The sequence below is a fragment of the Oratosquilla oratoria genome, unplaced genomic scaffold (assembly GCF_046742065.1).
Source record: "Oratosquilla oratoria isolate Oo_2021 unplaced genomic scaffold, ASM4674206v1 SCAFFOLD292, whole genome shotgun sequence".
In the NCBI taxonomy this organism is placed as follows: domain Eukaryota; kingdom Metazoa; phylum Arthropoda; class Malacostraca; order Stomatopoda; family Squillidae; genus Oratosquilla; species Oratosquilla oratoria.
In genome coordinates, this window is record NW_027467643.1 from 67534 (window position 1) to 89625 (window position 22092).

Genomic DNA, 22092 nt, shown 5'->3' on the forward strand with positions numbered 1-22092 from the left:
ATAGTTTATCTGCCACTGAACTCTTTGTTCCAGTACCCATTACAGCAACTTGTTCATTCTGGGTTGCTGAAACTAGAACATCTTCTCTGTACTGGCTGTCCTAAATTTGATCAATTGATTCTTCATATGATGCTGAAGACTTTCTGGAAACATGTTCATCACAAGATTACTAAGAGAAAGTACTAAGTACTCTTTCTTCATTATGACTGGCCACTTAGCTAAAACTTCATTATAAAATTTTGATGCTAAAGTAAAGAAAACATTAATATATCTTTTATACCTTTTATTTCCACAGTGCGTGCAAGATACACTTCTACAGAGTAACAAAATTAATTATCTTAGTGCCTAAATAGGTATCCATTTTCATCTCCCAACAATAATAAAAAAAGCACAAAAATAAAATATAATACCAAATAGACAACCTAATCATAATCACATTACAAATCAATATTATTTCTCCCTAATTTATGTATTTTCATTACTATGTTTTTTCAAATACTTCGTTTTTTGTATTTTTGGATATACACTGACACCATTTTTTTCCTACAACTGTATTCACTTCACTAGCTGTGAATTGATTAAATCAACACAATGTGATTGTAAATGGTACACAAGAGAATCCCATTACTGTGCTACTAATTTGCAATTAACTGTTAATAGGATAGGAATCATAGATATGTTCCACTCTCATTTAGTGGTGATAGTACCAAATTGTGCCTTTATTATTCATTAAAAAGAAAGAAAAGAAAGGAAAAAGAAATAGAAGAATTAAAGACCTATAATATAAATCAATTGTAATAAAATTTTATGTTCCTTCTCAACATATTTCTTTTCTCCATCACAAACACTTTTGCAATGCAACAAGTCTACCTAAATGAACACAACTATCACAGTAGTATTTCTTCCTTTGATGGACGGATTACTTTTGAAAGACAAATTTCTCCTTCTACCTATTAATATAAAAATCATTCCAATGAAAATAGTTTTTCTGCTCTTGTGTAGCAAGCCCCATCCCCCAAACATCTTCATAATGTTTAACACAATCCTATTACATACAGTTGTAGCTGACCCCTAACTGATAATATTCTATGCCTTACACTTATTGCATTTCTCAAGTTCATTTATCACAACAGATGTTGACACAAGTTATCAACTTCCTTCTACTGTACTACATTATCTGGTATAAACAAATCATGAATCTTGACCAGCTGGAAATACATATACCAAAGAACCTCTTCTACCTTATAAAGGGTGTGTGTGGCTGAGTTGATCCATACAACCCATCCACCCAAAAACCCATTCACTGTCTCTTCAATCTTTGTTCCTCATGGATGAGGGGTTATCCCTGCCCCCCACTACACTGCTTGGGTGAGATGCAATGCAGCAAAACATAGCACCTCCATGGCAAGAGCAACAGCTAACGGTGGATTACCCCCATAATATTATAAAGCAACCTATCTTCTGCCCTCTCCCTTCTTTACTCATTACACATTTATCTGAGGACCAGCTGGATTTTTTTTGTATAACCTTGTGTACACTCCTTACATCTATCATAACAGCATAACAGCAGTACATAACAGCATAACATAAATGTCCTTGGTAGGCTATATGTACATAATAGCAGCACAGTATACATCACTATTATACAGTTTCTTGTATTTTAACAGTAACAGTGAAGGAAGATTGTTCAATTCTGAACTGATAAGGGTTACTTATCACATATCAGTACATCTTTAAGCTTTCTAAATAACTGTGACAAAATCTAACTTGAGCTTTCTAAGTAACATTGTTCCTTCAGTATATTGTACATCATAATTCTGTTCATAATAATTATCTATATATAACAACTGACTGAGAGAAGCAAGTAAATGCCTAGGGGAATTAAAATGTGTCATGAGAAATAGGCATTTGGGAATGGATAGAAAGACGAGACTACATGAAAGGGTGATTATGCCAACAGCACTGTATGGAGCAGAGACTTGGACTTTGAGAGAGACAGAGAGGAAAAGTTTCAATATATTTGAGATGAAATGTCTGAGAAGTATGGTAGAGGTTACAAGGTTGAATAGAGTGAGAAATAAGGAGGTGAGGAGGAGAACTGGGGTGGAAAAGGAGATGGCAGATTGGGCTGATGGAAGAATATTGGGATGATTTTGACAGATGGAAAGAATGAGTGAAGAAAGATTAATAAACAGTAAAAGAGGTGTGGAAGGCAGTGGTGGAAGGAGGGCACTTGAGGGAACAACTGAGGATGAGATGGATGGATGGGGTGAAAGGGGCATTGAGCAAGGGGGTAATGTCTGTTAAGCAATGAAAGGAGAAAGCAGGAAACAGGGATGAGTAAAGAATAGCTGTGTACAGATGATACTGTGATGTAAGGAAGGGAAGGGGGTGGAAGTGGTTATATATGAACAATATTTTGACAACACAGCCCAAAGGGATTTCTCCCCGTCATATTTTTTCTGCATGAGGGGACAGAGAAGGGGGTCGCCAATTAAGTGAACTGGCCTTGCTGTGGATGTGCTGTGTCTTGCTGCACTGTTTTGGACCCAGGGCAGTTTGTAGGATACAGGGATGACCTGTCATCCATGAAGAGCTAAGATGAGAGGGAGGAAAGGGTGGTGGATGGGGGAGGAATGGGTGGGAGTGAGATCGGTGTGTGTGGGTACTTGCCTTTTGACTTAGTTACCTCCTTTGAAAGGGTGAAAAAGCCCTTGAAGTATGTAGACAGATATAACAATAGGCTTATTTCCCCTTATATGGGGAGTAGCCAGTCAAGGCATGTACTCACCCTCCCCCTAAGTTATAAGTAATAACAATTATATAAGTACCAAAACAAATATAATATTTTTCAACTTGTTTCCTGTTACCTATAAAGTGAAATGCCTCAACAATAGTGAGGAACCTCACTCTTTTCAGCCAAACCCATTACACTTGTCCCTTTGTGCTTGAACCATGTGAAAATCTAATATTGTGGATTAACCTATACATCTTCAATTTGGTGTCATTCATGTACATTTTTTCTTGTTATACATTCTAAGTATGAGCCCTCATGACTTCATTTACTCCATCCTCCTACATTTTCTTTGATCTATCCCTTACTCTTTGCACCATTCATGAATCCTTCAGGAATATTACTACTCTTATCCATTCTCATACCTTCCAAAACACCTCAGATTGCCCTATTCTATTTTTTCTCAATTCAACCGGTGCCCCAGTCCATCAATAAATCCAATCATTTCTCACTTTTCATATGTCCATGCAGCTTTCCTTTCTTACAATCATTTCCCACACTTCACTACTTCTGCTTCATACATTATTTTTGTTATTCCCACTGACAATTTCCCCCCTACTGTTCTCAGGGCACCTCCTACCTTTCCACCCCTCCCTCACTATGGGCAAGCTCTACCTAAAATACTAGACCTCACTTTTGATACTCCTATGACCTTCAGCCTGAATGTCAAAGATGCAACAGTAAAAACCAACAAGAAAATAACCATACTAAAGCCAATTGCAAGCATGGGCTTTGGACTATAGAAGAAAACTTTAATCATAGCCAACAAATAATTCATAAGACACACTTTACTACACCTCCATAGCTTGGTTCCTAACAGTCAACAAAATAGAAACTTTAAAGCTATCAAATAAAGCAGGTGAACCAAAACTATGCCAATGGAACACCTACACTCAGAAACCAAAATTCTCCCTATAGAATACCACATGAAATTTGTAAGTATTATATACAGTTCTATGTTAGAGCCATACACCGAATTCTTCTGGACACATTATCAATTGTCCCCCAACATAAAACACACAGAAAAATCTCTCTCAAGAGAAACAAGAACCATACTAGCATACTTGTATTTGCATTCAAAACACCAGTTCCAAGATAGCCTATCTATTCTTATACCCAGGGGTTCTTCCCCCTTACAAGGGAGGTAGCCAAGTCAAAGGTATGTACCCATTCCACTCCCATCCACCACCCTGAGTCTAAGATAGTACATACATACATATACCAATGGCTTTCAACCCCTTTACAGGGGAGGTAGCCAAAGTCAAAGGCATAATCCACTCCCATTCATTTCATCCCCACATACTCCACTCCCATTCAATTCATCCCCACATACTCCACTCCCATTCACCACCCCTCCCTCCCTCTTTTCTTGGCTCCTCCTGGAGCTTATCTTAGACTCCAGGAGGAGTCTTAGATAGTACCTACACAAAATAGATCTGGCCACAGAATCAAGCTGCCCTAGATGTAATCCATCATATAGAGGGCAGTGAACATCTTAACTCCACACTAATCCCCAGACAACAACCCAATATTTTTTCCTTACATAACCTATGAGTCTGCCCAGTTCCCATTACTAGTTACTTAGAGGCCATGGGTATCCTGCAAGATATCTGGGCCAGCTGATTGACTGATTAATCTTACTCCAATCTACTATTTCCATGTCTTTTGTTCCAAAGACATCTCTTTCTACCTGCTCTGTTTTCTACCCCATGCAGCTGTATATCAAACTTGTGTCCTCCATTATTGGATATCATCATGACCTTGCTCTCATTCTGTTTTCTCCTCCAACAAATCTTACCAAATTCACTCACCAATACCTGTAAGCAACTGTCATCTTCATACACTAGAATGTTCATTCTAGCCAATTTTGTTTGTTACTCCTGATTTTTACTCCTCTCATCATTCCATCCATGGCTTCATGATACACCCCTGCCTCAAACCAACACTGATCTCAAATATTATGCTTTTCTTTTCATACTCCCATGTAAATTTGACAACCACCATTAAAGCTCTTTGCTGCCTCTAAATTCCTACCCTCTCAATCAGTCTTGTGATCTCCATACGGAATGACTATCTACTCTAGAACTTTCTGCAGAAAAAACAAAACAAAACAAAAAACTAATAGTTATAATGGAGCTTAGAAAAAGAAACAAATAATAGTTAAACAGAAATTATTATTAATTTCTAAAGTACATATTACATATACCAAAAGGCCTCTTCCCCCTTGTAAGGAAGATGGCCAACCAAGGCATGCACCCACCCTTCTAAAGTAAAAAATATACTAAAACATTTCTTCAGATCATATCACATCAACAAGGTTTATTGTCTGAAAACAAAGTTTAGACTATAACAAACCTATATTGACATCCTTTGTTTAACACACACTTCCTTTTAACATTTTTATGAACATAACTAATATAAGTATATGCCATAATAAAAAAATAAGTTTCAAATGCACTTTCTAAAGACACCTTTCTGCAATTAATCCTTCAAGAAAATTACTTTATGAATTGAAATTATGTTTCTGAACTTATTATTACTTATGGTTACAAATAAGAAATATATTTGAATGGATCTTGTCACCTACAATATCTATTCAAATCACCTAAAGATAAATATATATACTCTAAAGGAAACTTTTAAAGTTTGCTCAAAACCATAAAATTATTAATCCAAACATATTGTGCAATGATAACCAAAGACATAATTCTGCATCTTCATAATAGGAAAACCAGAAACCTTGTGAACCTTATGAATATAAATTCTACAGGCATCTACCATGTTGTTGAATACGTGAGGTGCTGCATAGAGCTTTTAGCGTTTCCTTCAGTCCCATATAATATTAATATCATTACAGAACACTAAATCCTCTCTCTTAAGATCTGGATATGTCTACTCTTGAACAGCCTTCTTTACAAGTGCTCTGCACTTACAGTGGCTCAGCTTCATTCACTTTCTCTTCCAGGTCTTCTGGAAGATTATACAGCCCACAGACCTTATTGGCAGGGAGTGAAACATCTGTTGGAGAGGGAAATAAATTTATGAACAATATATATCCTCAAATTTACCTAATTACTATGTCATTCTAAAGAACTGATGCTGCATGCAAGAATTTGAGCCATACTAAAGTGGTTAATACTGTCCTGTACCACTTCTCTGAATATTTATTTCCTTTTTTGCTGAACTCCAAATTTCCCAACCATTCCTTCAATTGGTTCATTTCCTACCCTAGCATTGAGGTCTCCCAATACTACTACATTGACATTCCTCCCTAATCCCTCTATGCACTCATTTAAATCTATCCAAAAAGCCTCCCTTTCTTCTACACTCTTCTCACTACCAGACCCATATGCACTTACAAAAACCCACATCTCCTTTCCCAGTTTCACCTTCATCCACATTATCCTTGAGGAAAACTTCCACTCCTCTCTTCACTTACTAGTATAGCCACCCCTTCTCTCCTTCGCCCTCTCTTCACTCCTGAGAACCTCCCAATTACACTCCCAAACTCACACTTGCCCTTCCTTCTCAACTTAGTTTCACTCAAAGCCAACACATCCATCTTTCTTCTCACAAACATACTACCTATCTCTTCCCTTTTACTCTCATCTGTGCCACATCCATGCACATTAAAAGACCCAAACCTTGGGACCCTCTTATGCCTTTATATATATATATATATATATATATATATATATATATATATATATATATATAACTGTAGCAAACTACAAAAACATCTATAACATCTGACCTCCAGTACCACAGAATATACACACATATACCAATGGCTCTTTCCCTTTTACAAGGGAGGTAGCCAAAAACAATGGCATAAAATCCACAGAAAATAATCACACAAAAACACATACTCACACAAGTCCTTCTAGACAGAATGCCAAACTCAACACTCCAATAACAAACCCCAGACATGAGCCCCACAGAAAAAAACCTTCCACATCTGACACAAACCACACTGGCATGCCTGCACTGAGGACACCATCCAGTATCAACAGTAACAACATAGAATAAGGCTGGTCACAGATTCAAACTGCTCCAGATGTAACTACCACAAAGAGGACACAGAACACCTCATAGTAAAATACCCCACACTAAAAATCCCTAAAGAACAACACATTATATCTTCCCTAAGTGAAATGGTCCTACCTGGAGGTTGTTGCTGGTTACCTTAAGATCAGTGGTCTTCTGCATATGAGACCAGGGGCAATGGACTGACTGACTACAAATATGTCTTTACATACTTAAAAGATGAACCAGATGAAAAACATTACCTATTTTCCTTGGGTATGGAAGTCCCAAGCCATCCATTATTTCAACAAACTCTTCAATGGATTTAGTGAGACGTGGGTTAAACTCTTTCTCTTGCTTTACAGTGGTGACTGTCCTTCCTGCAAATAAGACAACAAAATATTACATCAAATTGTCCAAAATGTCAACAAATAGATATGGCTACAATATAGTTGATAATTTCCAAACCTTGTTTTATAATGTTCACTTACATTTCTGAAAATAATAATAACTGTTGCATAGAGTTTCACTAATTGGAAAACCCAAAACTCCACATTAGCTGGCAACAGCCCTTGGGCCATTCCACAGATCTCTCTAGGAAGAAACTATGGACTTTTAAGCATTTGCCAAATATCTGCTTTCCATGTGTAAAATGAGTGTAAAAAATACAGTTCCTATTGACTGAGAGATCTTGGGCCCAATCTGGAAACAGTGTGTCAGCACTGACAGGTTTTGATGGGAGTAAATAGGATGAGTAGTGAGTGGTGGGATGATGAAGTGAAGAAGCGAGCATTCACAGACTGGTTGCAAAGTAGGATGAAATGATCATGAGAAGTACAAAGAGAAAAGCAGAGAAACAAAACATATGATAAAGAAGACAAAAAGGATAGTAATGTATAATGGGGAGATTTTTCAAAATAATATATAAATATTTTGGGAGGAAGGGGAGGTGAGTCAAGTCAAGAAGAAAAGATAAAAGGCTTTGATGGATAAATGATAATGGAAGAGGAGCATGGCTGGGTATAGATGATAATGTGATGCAAGGGAGTAGGTAGTGGATTGGGGAGGGTAAGGGAGTGACTATGTGTGAATATTTTTAGGCAGCCCGAAAGGATTTCTCCCCATCTTTTCTTTTTATGCATGAAGGGATGGAGATTTTTTTTCCAATTAAATGAAGTGGGCTTGCTGCATTTTGCTGCACTGTTTCTGGCCCACGGCAGTGGCAAGGTCACGGGGATGACCAGTCATCCATGAGGATGAGAGCAGGGCCCCTCATATGGGGGGTGGGGGTGCATATGTCATGGGGCAGCAATTCTAATCTGGACATGCTGCCCACAAGGCTGACAAAATAATTACACACACACACACACACATATATATATATATATATATATATATATATATATATATATATATATAATAAAAATAAATAAATGAATAAATAAAATAGATAAAAACATACATAAATAAATCAAATAATAATATTATAGAATGTCTACATAAACTTGAGAATTGGGTTGCTTACCAAGATAATCATGAGCTGGAAAGAGATGATAGTGTTCTGGTAGTGACAGGATCTGTGAGTGGACTGAATGATAGAGTGTTTTTGAGTTCCCCTCCTGGAAGTCTGTACGACCACAGCCACGAATAAGTAGGGCATCCCCTGTGAATGCTATTTCTTGATCATGCCATACATATGTTACGCAACCTGAAAGACAAAATCTGATCATTTAAACAATCGTCACTGACACCTATATAAATATATTGTATTCATGAATTTCAAGCCTTCTTTTACACTAAATAATAATGTGGCAAGTATTATGTGGAATTTACTTAAAAATAATAATAACAATATGCACACACATACATATACCAATGACTTTTCCCCTTTACAAGGGAGGTATCCAAAAACAGGCAAAAAATCCACACCCACCATTCCATCCCCACATATTCCACTCCCATTTACTCCCACTCCCTCACTTTTATCTTGGTTCCTCCTGAATGACAGGTCATCCCTGCATCTCACCCACTCCTCTGGGTCAGAAGCAATATAGCAAGACACAGCACCTCTACAACAAGGCCACTTCATTTAATCAGCGACCCCCCTCTCCATCCCCTCATGCAGAAAAAAAGAAGTGGGGAGAAATCCCTTCAGGTTGTGTCAAAACACCATTCACACATACTCCCTCACCCCCCATCCCCCACCAACTCCCTTCCATGCATCACAGCATTATCCAGACACAACCCTTCTCCAGTCACCCCTATCTTCTGTCTTCTTCCTTCCTTCCTCAACAGACATTCCCCTCTTTCCCAATACCCCTTTTATCCCTTTGTTCCTCTCCTAATTCTATCAACCAAAACCCTCCCATAAGCCTTCCCAACTACACTTAACACTGATTCCTCTGAAACTACTACACTCACACTTGTCCACTTTTCCCATGTAAAGTGGAACTATACAGGGACTCCTCCTGTCCTCTGGTACTTTACCATCTTTTAGACAAACATTAAACAACCTCACCAGCCAGTCCACCATCATGCTACCTCCATTATTTAGGTACTCCACATGACACCCAGCTAACCCAGGTGCTTTACCTACTCTCATAATTTTAATAACTGCTTTCACCTCATCTTTTCTTATTTCTCCTCCATTTTTCTCATTCATCACTCATTTTCTTAGTGCTTCCCACTGCAACTATCTTTCCCTCCCTATCCTCCTCCACATTTAGCAACTCCCTAAAATACTCTTTATATATATATATATATATATATATATATATATACATATATAAATATATATATATATATATAAATAAATATATATATATATATATATAAATATATATATATATATAAATATATATATATATATATAAATATATATATATATATATATATAAATATATATATATATATTATATATATATATATATATGTATATATATATATATATATACATATATATATATATATATATATAATATATACAAACACACACACACACATGGAGTGAACGGAAGGGTAGCAAACAAGCTTCAAGCCAGTGCTTTTTTTTTGCTAGCATCAAGGAAACATTTATGTCTGTATTTACAGAGAAGTTACGGCTTTCGAATGACTGCTATGGTGTAAAAGTATCCAGTTTGATAAAGTGTACTAAAATATAAAATGGAAGTAAATGGAGAATATAGGAATAATGAACCAACGAAGACGGGATTTGACATGAGCAGAACCGAATGACCACACCAAAGAGGACTTGTTTAAATGACACCTTAAAATCAACTCAAAGGTAGCAAAACAATGTTTTTTAAGGCTTTCAAAGAGATAAAGGAATATAGGTAAAGGGTTAGATATAGAGAGAAAATAGGTATAGCAGTGTACTAATCGAGACAGTGACTTGATGGAGGAACTAATAGATTTAAGAATAGATTATAGAGCAATGCACAGAGAAATGATTAATCTACAAAAAACCTAACGAAGAAATGAACAGAGCTTAATGACCTAAAAAGTGAACTAAGTATGATCAGAAGTGATAACGAAAGAAAAATGAAGACAGAAAAAAAAATGTGGAACTGAAAAAAAAAAAGAGGTCAAAGAACAAATACAAGCATACATACATATACCAAAGGCTTTTCCCCCCTTACATAGGAGGTAGCCAAAAAGAAAGACCAGTGACTGATACAGTGGGAGAATCAATTAACCTCTTCAGTATGGGCCAAAATCTCGCGGGCAGCATTAGCTGCCAGACGTACGATGTGTCGTAATAATACTCACATCATAAAATATAGTCACCGCTTATATCGATTGTTCTCTCTTTCACCCGTGAATTTTGATAACCATAGAAAATGTGATGAAGACAGTTTAGAGAGTATGTCATTACGCAGGGGCAACTACAATAAATATAATCAAGACGCCGATATGGCAGCCTCGCGTATCTACTTGCTCCTCATGCCGCCTATGTATGCGGCACCGTATGGAAGGGGTTAAGGAGACTGATCTCCTAGAAATAAAAAATCAGTGGAAACAAGAAGAAGAAAACAACATTTAACCCCTTCCATACGGTGCCACATACGTAAGCGTCATGAGGAGCAAGTGGATATGCGAGGCTGCCATATCGGCGTCTTGATTATATTTATTGTAGTCGCCCCTGTGTTTTGACATTCTCTATAAACTGCCCTTAATCACATTCTCTATGGTTTTCAAAATTCACGGGTGAAAGAGAGAACGATCGATATAAGCGGTGACTATATTTTATGATGCGAGTATTATTACGACACGTCGTACGGCTGGCATTGGCTGCTGCCCACGAGATTTAAGGCCCGTACTGAAGAGGTTAAAGAAATAGTACAACAGCAGGTTGAGGAAAATGCTAAAGAAACGGTAATTAAAGTAATTAAAGAAAACAAAAACTGGGTAAGAGACACAGTGGATAAAAAAGGGCATTGTAGTTTATGGTATTAACCCCTTCACTCCGGGCCAAAATCTCGCGGGCAGCATTAGCTGCCAGACGTACGATGTTGCGTCATAATACTCGCATTATAAAAAATAAAGTCACCGCTGTATCGATCATTCTCTCTTTCACCCGTGAATTTTGATAACCATAGAAAATATGATGAAGCCAGTTTACAGAGAATGGGGGTCACGCAGGTACTACAATAAATATAATCAAGACGCCGACATCGGCATCCTTGCGTACCCACTTGCTCCTCATGACGCCTACGTAGGCGTCACTGTATGGAAGGGGTTAAAGAAAAATCTAATCTATACAAATATCAAAGAGAAAAAGAGAAGAAATTGCAAAGGAAATTCTGATAGTGGTTCAGGAAGGACAAGCATTGGTCAAAGACATCAAGGAGGTGCATAGGATGGGACAATACTCTAGAGAAAAACAATATAGACCATTAAAAATCAAACTAAGGACTCAAATGATAGCTGAAGTACTATCAAAAGCAGCGAAGCTAGCAAATAGTGAAAATTATAAAAACATATGGATAAAAAAGGAAATAAGCAATGAGTAAATAGAAAAAATGCACAAAAAAAATAAAGGAAAACACAGAAAAGAACGAGTTTTTTTGGAGAGTACTGGACCTGAGGCTGAGAAAATGGTACAAAAAAACATACATACATATACCAAGGCTTTTTCCCCTTTACGAGGGAGGTAGCCAAAAAGGAAAAGGCATAAAATCATTCCCACCCATTCCATCCCTGAATGACGGGTCATCCCTGCACCTTGTCCACTGCCCTGGGTCAGAAGCAGTGTCGCAAGACACAGCACATCCACAGCAAGGCCGCTTCATTAAATCGGCGACCCCCCTCTCCGTCCCCCCATGCATAAAATGAGAAAACGGGGAGAAATCCCTTCGGGCTGTGTCAAAATTTGCTCGTACATACTACCTCACCCCACATCCCCCAACCCATTCCACCTCATGCATCACAACATCATCCATATACAACCATTCTCCATTCACCCCTGTCTTCTGTCCTCTCCCGTCCTTCCTCAACAGACATTCCCCTCTTTCCCAAAGCCCCCTTCACCCCATCCATCCACCTCATCCTAGGACGTCCCTTCATGTTCACTCCCTCCACATCTGCCTTCCATACCTCTTTTACTAGTCTTTCTTCACTCATTCTTTCCATGTGTCCAAACCATCCTAATACTCTTTCGTCAACCCTATCTCCCAACTCCCTTTCCACCCCTGTTCTCCTCACCTCCTCATTTCTCACTCTATCCAGCCTAGTAACCCCCATCATACTTCTCGGACACCTCATCTCAAACACTTTCAAACTCCTTCTCTCTTCCTCTCTTATGTTCCATGTTTCTGCCCCATACAAAACACATATACAAACATAGATGGTATGATTTCAAGGCTAAACTAATGAAACGACTGTCTGTTAATAGAGAAACTAGGCATAATGGGAATTGTAGAGACAAAACCAAAAGGTCCACTACCATTAAATACTGTAGGACAGAGTCTATATGACCATTGGGCGACAAATAGAACAGAGAAACATGGTAGAAGAGTCATGTTTTTGACTAAGAAAGGTTTAAATGTGACAAAGATAACAGAAGGAAAAAATAATGTGGATTTGATTATGATTAAAGTTGAAAACAGAAACATGAAAAGTAGAAAATTTATAGTAATATATGTGTACACAAAAACACAGGCTTGGACAGATAGTGATCATTCTAAACTACTGGAAGAAACAAAAAATGCATTAATTGAATTATTGAAAGGAGGAAACATGATAATTATGGGTGACTTTAACTCAAAGGAAATATGTTGGGAAGAAATGACAGTAAAAGGTGGAGAGGAACTTTGGGGAAATATTCTACTGGATATGACCATTGAATACACATTGACTCAATGGGTGAAGGAAAATACCAGATATAGAAACAATGAAGAACTGTTGAGACTAGACTTAATATTCACATCAGTGCCTGAAATCATGGACAAAATGGTATACAAGACAAAATGGTATACAAGACAACAAAATGATGTGAGAAGAAATGAGAAACATGGAAAAGGAAGACTAATGTACAACAAAATGAACTTCGAAAAACTTAGAAAAAATGTTCAAAATGCAAACTGAGAAAATGTATTAAACGAAGAAACAAAGATGGAAGAGAAGTGGAACATATTAAAAAAAAAAAAAAAATACAAGGAGGGAACAGATAAATATGTACCAAAGAAGAAGAAAAAAAAAAAAAAAAATATATATATATATATATATATATATAATATATGAAAAAGACATAATATAAAAATGCAAGGACCAACCCAAACTATTCTATAGATATGTCAATGACACACAAAAAGACAAACACGAAATAGTGAAACTATGTGAAGGAAATAAAGAATATATAGATGTCGAAATGGCTGAAATTATGATGAAACATTTTTAAATCTGTATTCACAATTGAAAGCTCACAAAATTGGGAGGAAGGACAGAAAGATACCACAATGAAAGAATGGTGACACAGAAATATGTGAACATATAAAAAACCTTGATGTCATAAAGTCACATGGGCTGGATGGAACTGCAAATTGGATATTGAAAGAATGTGTAGATGAACTAACAGACAAAATACACAAAATAATTGATTTCTCACTCAAAGAAGGAAAAGTACCACAAGATTGAAAAAATGCAAATATTGTACAAATAGACAAAGGAGGGACAAAGAAAATCCAACCAACTATAGTCCGGTCTCCCTTACAAGTACAATAGCAAAAATATGTGAAAAAGTTATTAAAAGTAAATGGATTACACACTTGGATTACACAATTTGGATTTAGATGTGGAAGATCATGTGCCACAAACTTAATATACTTTTATTTGAGGCTAATAGAAATAATTCAAGAAAGGGATGGATGGGCAGATTGTGCCTTCTTAGATTTACAAAAGGCATTTGACAAAGTACCATACAAAAAGCTACTTGGCAAAATTGAAACAATAGGTGGAATACAAGGAAAGTTATTGGAATGGATGAAAGATTTCTTGAACAGGAGAAAAATGAGGGTAGTACTCAGAGACAGGAACTCAAATTGGGAAGAAATGACAAGTGGGGTCACACAAGGTTCTGCATTGGGTCCAATAATGTTTGCCATATATATAAATGACATGGATAAAGGTGTGGAATGTCATATGAACCTCTTTGCAGATGGTGTGAAACTACTAAAGAGAGTAAGTACAGAGGAAGATTGCAAATCATTACAAGAACAAAATCTGGAAATGGAGTCAGAAGAGTGAAGTGAATTTCAACTTCAAGAAATGTAGTATAATGGAATTTGGAAAAATTAAAAATAGAATATTGGGACAATACAAAATTGGTACAAAGAATATTAAAAAAATCAACTCTGAAAGGGACCTAGGAGTAACTATCACCAATGACATGGCACCAGACAAACGTATCAACAAATTATTCAGAGAAACTTTATTAAGATCAATGAAAGTGGCCTTTGACTACATGGATGAAGAAATGGTAAAGAAAATAATATTTACATAGATAGGACCAAAATTGGAGTACGCTGTAACACTATGGACACCTAGTACTAAAAAGAACATACATACATACATATACCAAGGCTTTTTCCCCCTTTCAAGGGAGGTAGCCAAAAAGGGAAAGGCATAAAAACACTCCCACCCATTTCATCCCTAAATACACTCCACACCCCTCCCACCCTTCCTCTCATCTGAGCACCTCCTGGATGACGGGTCATCCCTGCACCCTGCCCACCGCCCTGGGTCAGAAGCAGTGTCGCAAGACACAGCACATCCACAGCAAGGCCGCTTCATTTAATCGACGACCCCCCCTCTCCGTCCCCCCATTGCATATAAGGAGGGGACGGGGAGAAATCCCTTCGGGCTGCGTCAAAATTTACTCACACATACTACCTCACCCCCACTCCCCCGCCCATTCCTCCTCATGCAATCACAGCATCATCCATATACAACCATTCTCCACTCACCTCTCCCTTCCTTCCTCAACAGACATTCCCCTCTTCCCCAAAGCCCCCTTCACCCCATCCATCCACCTCATCCTAGGACGTCCCCTCATGTTCACTCCCTCCACATCTGCCTTCCATACCTCTTTTACTAGTCTTTCTTCACTCATTCTTTCCACGTGTCCAAACCATCCTAATATTCTTTCATCAACCCTATCTCCCAGCTCCTTTTTCACCCCCGTTCTCCTCCTCACCTCCTCATTTCTCACTCTATCCAGCCTAGTAACCCCCATCATACTTCTCAGACACCTCATCTCAAACACATTCAAACTCCTCCTCTCTTCTTCTCTTATGTTCTACGTTTCTGCCCCATACAGTGCTGTTGGCACAATCACTCCTTCATACAGTCTCATCTTCGCATCCATTCCTAAATGTCTATTCCTCATTACACTCTTTAATCCACCAAGGCATTTACTCACTTCTCTCAATCTACATTCTACCTCCACCTTCACTCCACCTTTTCCTGCTACACTTGCACCCAAGTATCTAAAACTATCCACTTCCTCCAGTCGCTCTCCCTTAATGTTCACTTCCAGTCTATTGCCACTTTCACCCCTTGTACATCTCATCACCTTACTTTTACCCACATTTATCTTTAGCTTTCTTCTATCACATACTCTCCCAAACTCTGCCACCAGCTTCCTCAATCCCTCCTCCGACCCTGCCACAAGCGCAGTGTCGTCCGCAAACAACAGTTGGTTCACCTCCCACTTTTCTCCATTTTCTTTAACCATCTCCAATCCCTGACCCACTACCCTAGCATTCACCTCTTGCACCACCCCATCCATGTATAAGTTGAACAGCCAGGGCGACATAACGCATCCTTGACGAAGTCCCACCTTTACTTCAAACCACTCACTCTCTCCATTTCTAATCCTGACACAAGCTCTACTACTCTCATAAAAACTCTTGACAGCTCCCAGAAGCTTTCCTCCTATCCCATAAATCTGCATAACCTCCCACAGTGCCTTTCTGTCTACCCTATTATAAGCCTTTTCCAGATCCATAAAACCCCAAAAAACATCCTTCCCCTTTCCTATAGCTTTCTTACATATCTGTCTTACCACAAAGATCTGATCTACACAACCTCTACCTGTCCTAAATCCACACTGTTCCTCACCAATTACTCCTTCTGTTCCTCTCCTAATCCTCTCAATCAAGATCCTCCCATAAGCCTTCCCTACTACACTTAACAAGCTAATCCCTCTGAAACTACTACATTCACACTTGTCCCCTTTTCCCTTGTAAAGAGGAACTATACAGGCACTTCTCCAGTCCTCCGGTACTCTACCCTCTCTCCAGCAAACATTAAATAACCTCACCAACCAGTCCACCATCACTGTACCTCCCTTTTTCAGACATTCTGCATGGCATCCATCCAGACCAGGTGCCTTACCTACTTTCATCATCTTAACAACTGCCTTCACCTCATCCTTCCTTATTTCTCCTCCATTCTCCTCACTCTCATTTTCTTCGCATTTCCCACTGCAGCTATCTTTCCTTCCCTATCCTCCTTCACATTTAGCAACTCCCTAAAATATTCTGCCCATCTTCCCCTTACTGCCTTCTCTTCCATTATCATCTCTCCATCTGCACCTTTTACCTTTTCTTCTCTACTTGATTCGCCTCCTCTTCCTCTCTTAATTTCTTTCCAAAACATCTTTTTATTACTTTCAAAATTTTCTGTCATACTCTTACCCCATTTCACATCTGCTCTCCTCTTTGCCTCCTTTACCTTTTGCTTTACTTCTCTTTTCTTTTCTTTGTACGTCTCATATGACTCCCTCGTCCTCTTTTGTAACCAATCTGTGAATGCTCGCTTCTTCTCTTCTACAACCTTCTTTGTTTCCTCATCCCACCATTCACTAACCTTTCTTCTATTTCCCCCTGTCCTTCTTGTTCCACACACCATCCTTGCACACTTTATGACTCCCTCCTTGAACCATCCCCATTCCTCCTCCACACCCATCTCTGCTCCATCCTTTACTCCCTCCCACTCCTCCTTCAGCATCTTTTTGTACTCCTTCTCCTTTTCCTTTTCATTCAAGGAGTTCACTCTAAGAACCTCCCTACCTTTTGTCCCTTTCCTCTTTCTCCATCTATCCTCCACTCTCAGCTTACCTTCCACCAAAAAATGATCTGATATTCCCCCACCCTCTCCCCTTAGCACATGTACATCCTTAACTCTTCCTATCATAATCCTATTTACCACTACATAATCCATTAGCGCTCTATCTGCCACCCTTCCCTCCACCACCCTCTCCCATGTGTACTTATGCTTGACTTTCTTCCGAAACACTGTATTTGTTATCATCAACTCTCTTTCTAGACACATTTCCACCATCAACTCTCCACTACGATTCTTTCCTGGAACTCCACACTTCCCAACCACTCCATCGATTGGACCATTTCCCACCCTAGCATTAAGGTCTCCCAGTACTATTACATTGACATTTCTTCCTAAACCCTCTATGCACTCATTTAAATCTATCCAAAAGGCCTCCCTTTCTTCCACGCTCTTCTCACTGCCAGGCCCATATGCACTTACAAAGACCCACATCTCCTTTCCCAGTTTCACCTTCATCCACATTATCCTTGAGGAAACCTCCTTCCACTCCACTACCCCTTTACCTATCTCCTCACTTACTAGAATAGCCACCCCTTCCCTCCCTCGCCCTCTCTTCACTCCTGATAACCTCCCACTTACACTCCCAAACTTACACTCACCCTTCCCTTTCAACTTAGTTTCACTCAAAGCCAACACATCCATCTTTCTTCTCACAAACATACTACCTATCTCTTCCCTTTTACTCTCATCTGTACCACATCCACGCACATTAAAAGACCCAAACCTTAGGGTGCTGGTCCGAGGCCCTCCAGCACCCCTTATGCCTTCACTTTTATTTTTAGGATATATGCCCCGTGGGGCTACAGGGAGAAGGATGCCTAGTCCCACTCCCCGTCCCTTTCTTCTCGCCTCTTACGATCCAAGTGGGATACTTGGTGGCAGTATTCTTTTCCCCCACCACAGGGAATTCCCCCATCACAGAAAGAGAATACTCAGAGAAATGGTACAGGACAGCAACAAGGGGTTGGGGGACAGCATAACGGAGGGACAGTCGTAGTATAAAAGTGTCATCATTTCTCTATGAACAGAGTTTTCTTCTATCATAGACAAAATGATGTGTGGCTCTGGTCCGTAGGGGCGCCCCATATAGACCCTAAAGTATCGACTGCATGCTACTTTGCCACAATAACAAGCAGCCAATACCCCAGACGGTATAAAGAAATTATAACGAATTCAAAGAGCAATGACAAAGACGGCACCAACACTCTCCAAATTGATATACAAACAAAGATTGGACAAACTCAAACTACCAACCCTGGAACATAGAAAAGAAAGAGGAGACCTGCTAACCATCTACAGAATTATGAAAGGGATAGAAGTCCTTGATAGAGATGACTTACTAAAGTGGATAGAAGAAAAACAAGAGGACATGAAAAGAAACTTAACAAGGAAAGTTACAGAAGAGATCTGATAAAGAATAGCTTTCCACACAGAGTGATTGATAGATATCTGGAACAAATTGAATGAGAAAACAGTGAGTGCAAAAACTATACAAGAATTTAAGATTAAACCGAATGTTGAACGATACAAAAGTGGGTCACTACGAGCACAGCTCTCTTCCCGTAAAATACAACTACATAAATAGACATACACACACACCCATATATATATATATATATATATTATATATATATATATAGACAAGAAAAATCTGAAAGGAGCACAGCATTACTCAAGGCAGTCATTAATTCTGTATAAAATAAACCCACCATTATTATGATTATTATCTTTATTATTCATATCATTATGAAGGGGGATCACCATGTAATGACACAGTGGAGGTAAACCAGTTTCAGCTGTCAGGCCTTGCTGTTGGGACGTTGTCTTTCTATAATGCCTCTGACATAAGCAGTGTTGCAAGGAACATGATGATCCTTCTTCCACAAAAAGCAAATATAGGATAGACAATGAATAGATTTTTTTTTTATGTGGACCAGGTATAGGGTAAGTTCATGCTTTGAAATCAAACACCTTCTAAGCCAGAAAGGGCCCTGTGGTTACATATGTTACTATGTCTATTGTCTTGTTTCATTTGTACAGTTTTCCCATTTTGTGATGGTAGCTTTTTGGTCCTCAGAAAGGGGGGGGGGGGCTATTTCTATGCTGTGATATAGCTAGTTAACATAATTTGAACTGACACATCATCATGAAAGTTACAAGTCAGAAAATGAACACATCTTGCTGAAGAAATAAGAAACACAAAGTGAAAAACAGAGGAAAAAAAAAAGAAGAGAGAGAGAGAGAGAGAGAGAGAGAGAGAGAGAGAGAGTGAGAGAGAGAGGGGGGGGGGAAATTTTTTATACAAGAAGCTTTACAAGTTCCTACCATTAGTATGTCCTGGTGTGCTGCGTACCTCCAGATTCACTTGGCCTACCTTGATGTTATCTCCTGGGCCAACAAGCACATCTGCTTCAGCACCAGATGCCTGCAATATTAAATGTGGTTATGAACTTATTCTTGAAACCCAGACCCACAGTTCCTTCTTCTTTTTATTTATTTAATCTTATCTATTCTGTTTAAAGTGGAAGATGGATGGAGAAAGAGGAAATGGACAGAAGGTAGGGAGGTGCTTAGAGTCAACTGCTTCAATGAGAAAGAAAAGGAGGAGTACAAGAAGAAACTGAGAGAAGAGTGGGAGGGAGTGAAGGATAGAGTAGAGCTAGGAGTGGAGGAGGAATGGGGATGTTTCTAGGAGGGAGTCAGGTGTGCAAAGGTGGTGGTGGAACAAGGACAGGAGGAAGTAGAAGGAAGGTTAGTGAATGGTGGGATGTGGAAGCAAAGAAGGTTGTAGATGAGAAGAAATGAGCTTCCACAGATTGGTTGCAAAATAGGATAAATCATATGAGAGGTACAAAGAAAAGAGAAGTAAAGCATAAGATGAAGGAGGCAGAAATGAGAGCAGATGTGAAGTGGGGTAAGAGTATCACATAAAATCTTGAAAGTAATAAAGATCTGTTTTGAAAGGAAATTAAGAGAGGAAGAGGAGGCAAATCAAGTAGAGAAGAAAAGGGAAAGGGTGCAGATGGAAAGATGATGATGAAAGAGATGGCAGTAACAGAAAGATGGGCAGATTATTTTAGGGAGTTGTTAAATGTGAAGGAGGATGGAGAGGGAAAGTAGTTGCAGTGGGAAGCACTAAGAAAATGACTGTGATACATACATATACCAAAGGCTTTTTCCCCCTTACAAGGGAGGTAGCCAAAAAACAAAGGCATAATAACCATTCCCACTCATTCCATCCCTAATACACTCCACTCCCCTCTACCCTCCCTCTTATCATGGCACTTCCTGGATGACAGGTCATCCCTGCATCTTGTCCACTGCCCTGGGTCAGAAGCAGTGTCACAAGACAAAGCACATCCACAGCAAGGCTGCTTCATTAAATCGGTGAACCCCACTCACCGTCCCCCCATGCAGAAAAGGAGATGGGGAGGAGATGGAGAGATGATAATGAAAGACATGGCAGTAACAGAAAGATGGTCAAATTATTTTAGGGAGTTGTTAAATGTGAAGGAGGATGGTGAGGGAAAGGTAGTTGCAGTGGGAAGCACTAAGAAAATGACAGTGATGAATGAGGAGAAATAAGAAAAGATGAGATGAAAGCAGTTATTAAAATGATGAGAGCAGGTAAGGCACCTGGGTTAGATGGGTGTCATGTGGAGTGTCTAAAAAGGGAGGTACAGTGATGGTGGACTGGCTGGTGAGGTTGTTTAATGTTTATCTAAAAGAGGGTAAAGTGCCAGTGGACTTGAGGAGTACATGTATAGTTCTGCTTTACAAGGGAAAAGGGGACAAGTGTGAGTGTACTAGTTTCAGAGGGATCAGCTTGTTGAGTGTAGTTGGGAAGGCTTATGGGGGTTATTGCAGATATATGGGATAGGAAGAAAGCTATTAATAGCAGTCAAGATTTAGAATTAGAAATGGAGAGCGAGAGATTTGTGGTAAAGGTAGGACTTTGCCAGGGATGAGTCATTTCACTATGGCTGTTCAATTTATACATGGATGGGGTGGTGCAAGATATTAATGCAAGGGTAATGGGCCAAGGATTGGAGATGGTTAAAGAAAACAAAGATATATAGATCAGAGGAGTGATTAAAGAAGTTAATGACAGTTTGGGAAGGTGTGTGAAAGAAGCAACTTGAAGATAAATGTGGGTAAAAGTAAGGTGATGAGATGTAAAAGGGGAGAGGATGGCAGCAAATTGGAAATGAGTATTAAGGGAGAAAAACTGGAAGTAGATAGCTTTAAATAGTTGGGGGCAAATGTAGCAGGAAAGGGAGGAGTGGAGGTGGAGGTAGAATGTAGATTGAGAGAAACAAATAAATGCCTTGGGGGATTAAAAAGTGTAATGAGAAATAGACATTTGGGAATAGATGCTAAGAGGAGATTTATGAAGGGGTGATTGTGCTGACAGCACGTGTATGGGGCAGAAACATTGAACATAAGAGAGGAAGAGTTTAAATGTGTTTGAAATGAAATGTATGAAAAGTATGGTAGGAATTACTAGTGTCGCAACTTTGGTATTGTGACACACTGCCTTGTGTTTCCCATTTTCTTTTGTCTCTTTTCAGCCCCTTTGGCTATTACTTTTCCTTCGCTCTATGGAAGCGCTGGAAGTCTTAAGGACAGCAGTAACTACTTCTTGG

At 38.9% G+C, this 22092-nt stretch overlaps 1 protein-coding gene across 1 annotated transcript in view; it reads right to left on the reverse strand.

The window, feature by feature from the left end:
• Nucleotides 1-268: 268 nt before the first annotated feature.
• The window catches only part of LOC143023053 (persulfide dioxygenase ETHE1, mitochondrial), a 49014-nt gene continuing 27190 nt past the window's right edge, over nt 269-22092 (reverse strand). Inside the window, exons 4-7 of the mRNA XM_076181523.1 lie at nt 19772-19871; nt 8346-8528; nt 7084-7200; nt 269-5812 (exon numbers count right to left, since the gene is read on the reverse strand). Of these exons, the coding sequence (XP_076037638.1) occupies nt 5724-5812; nt 7084-7200; nt 8346-8528; nt 19772-19871 (489 nt within the window). The 3' untranslated portion in view covers nt 269-5723. The remainder of the gene's footprint in view (nt 5813-7083; nt 7201-8345; nt 8529-19771; nt 19872-22092) is intronic.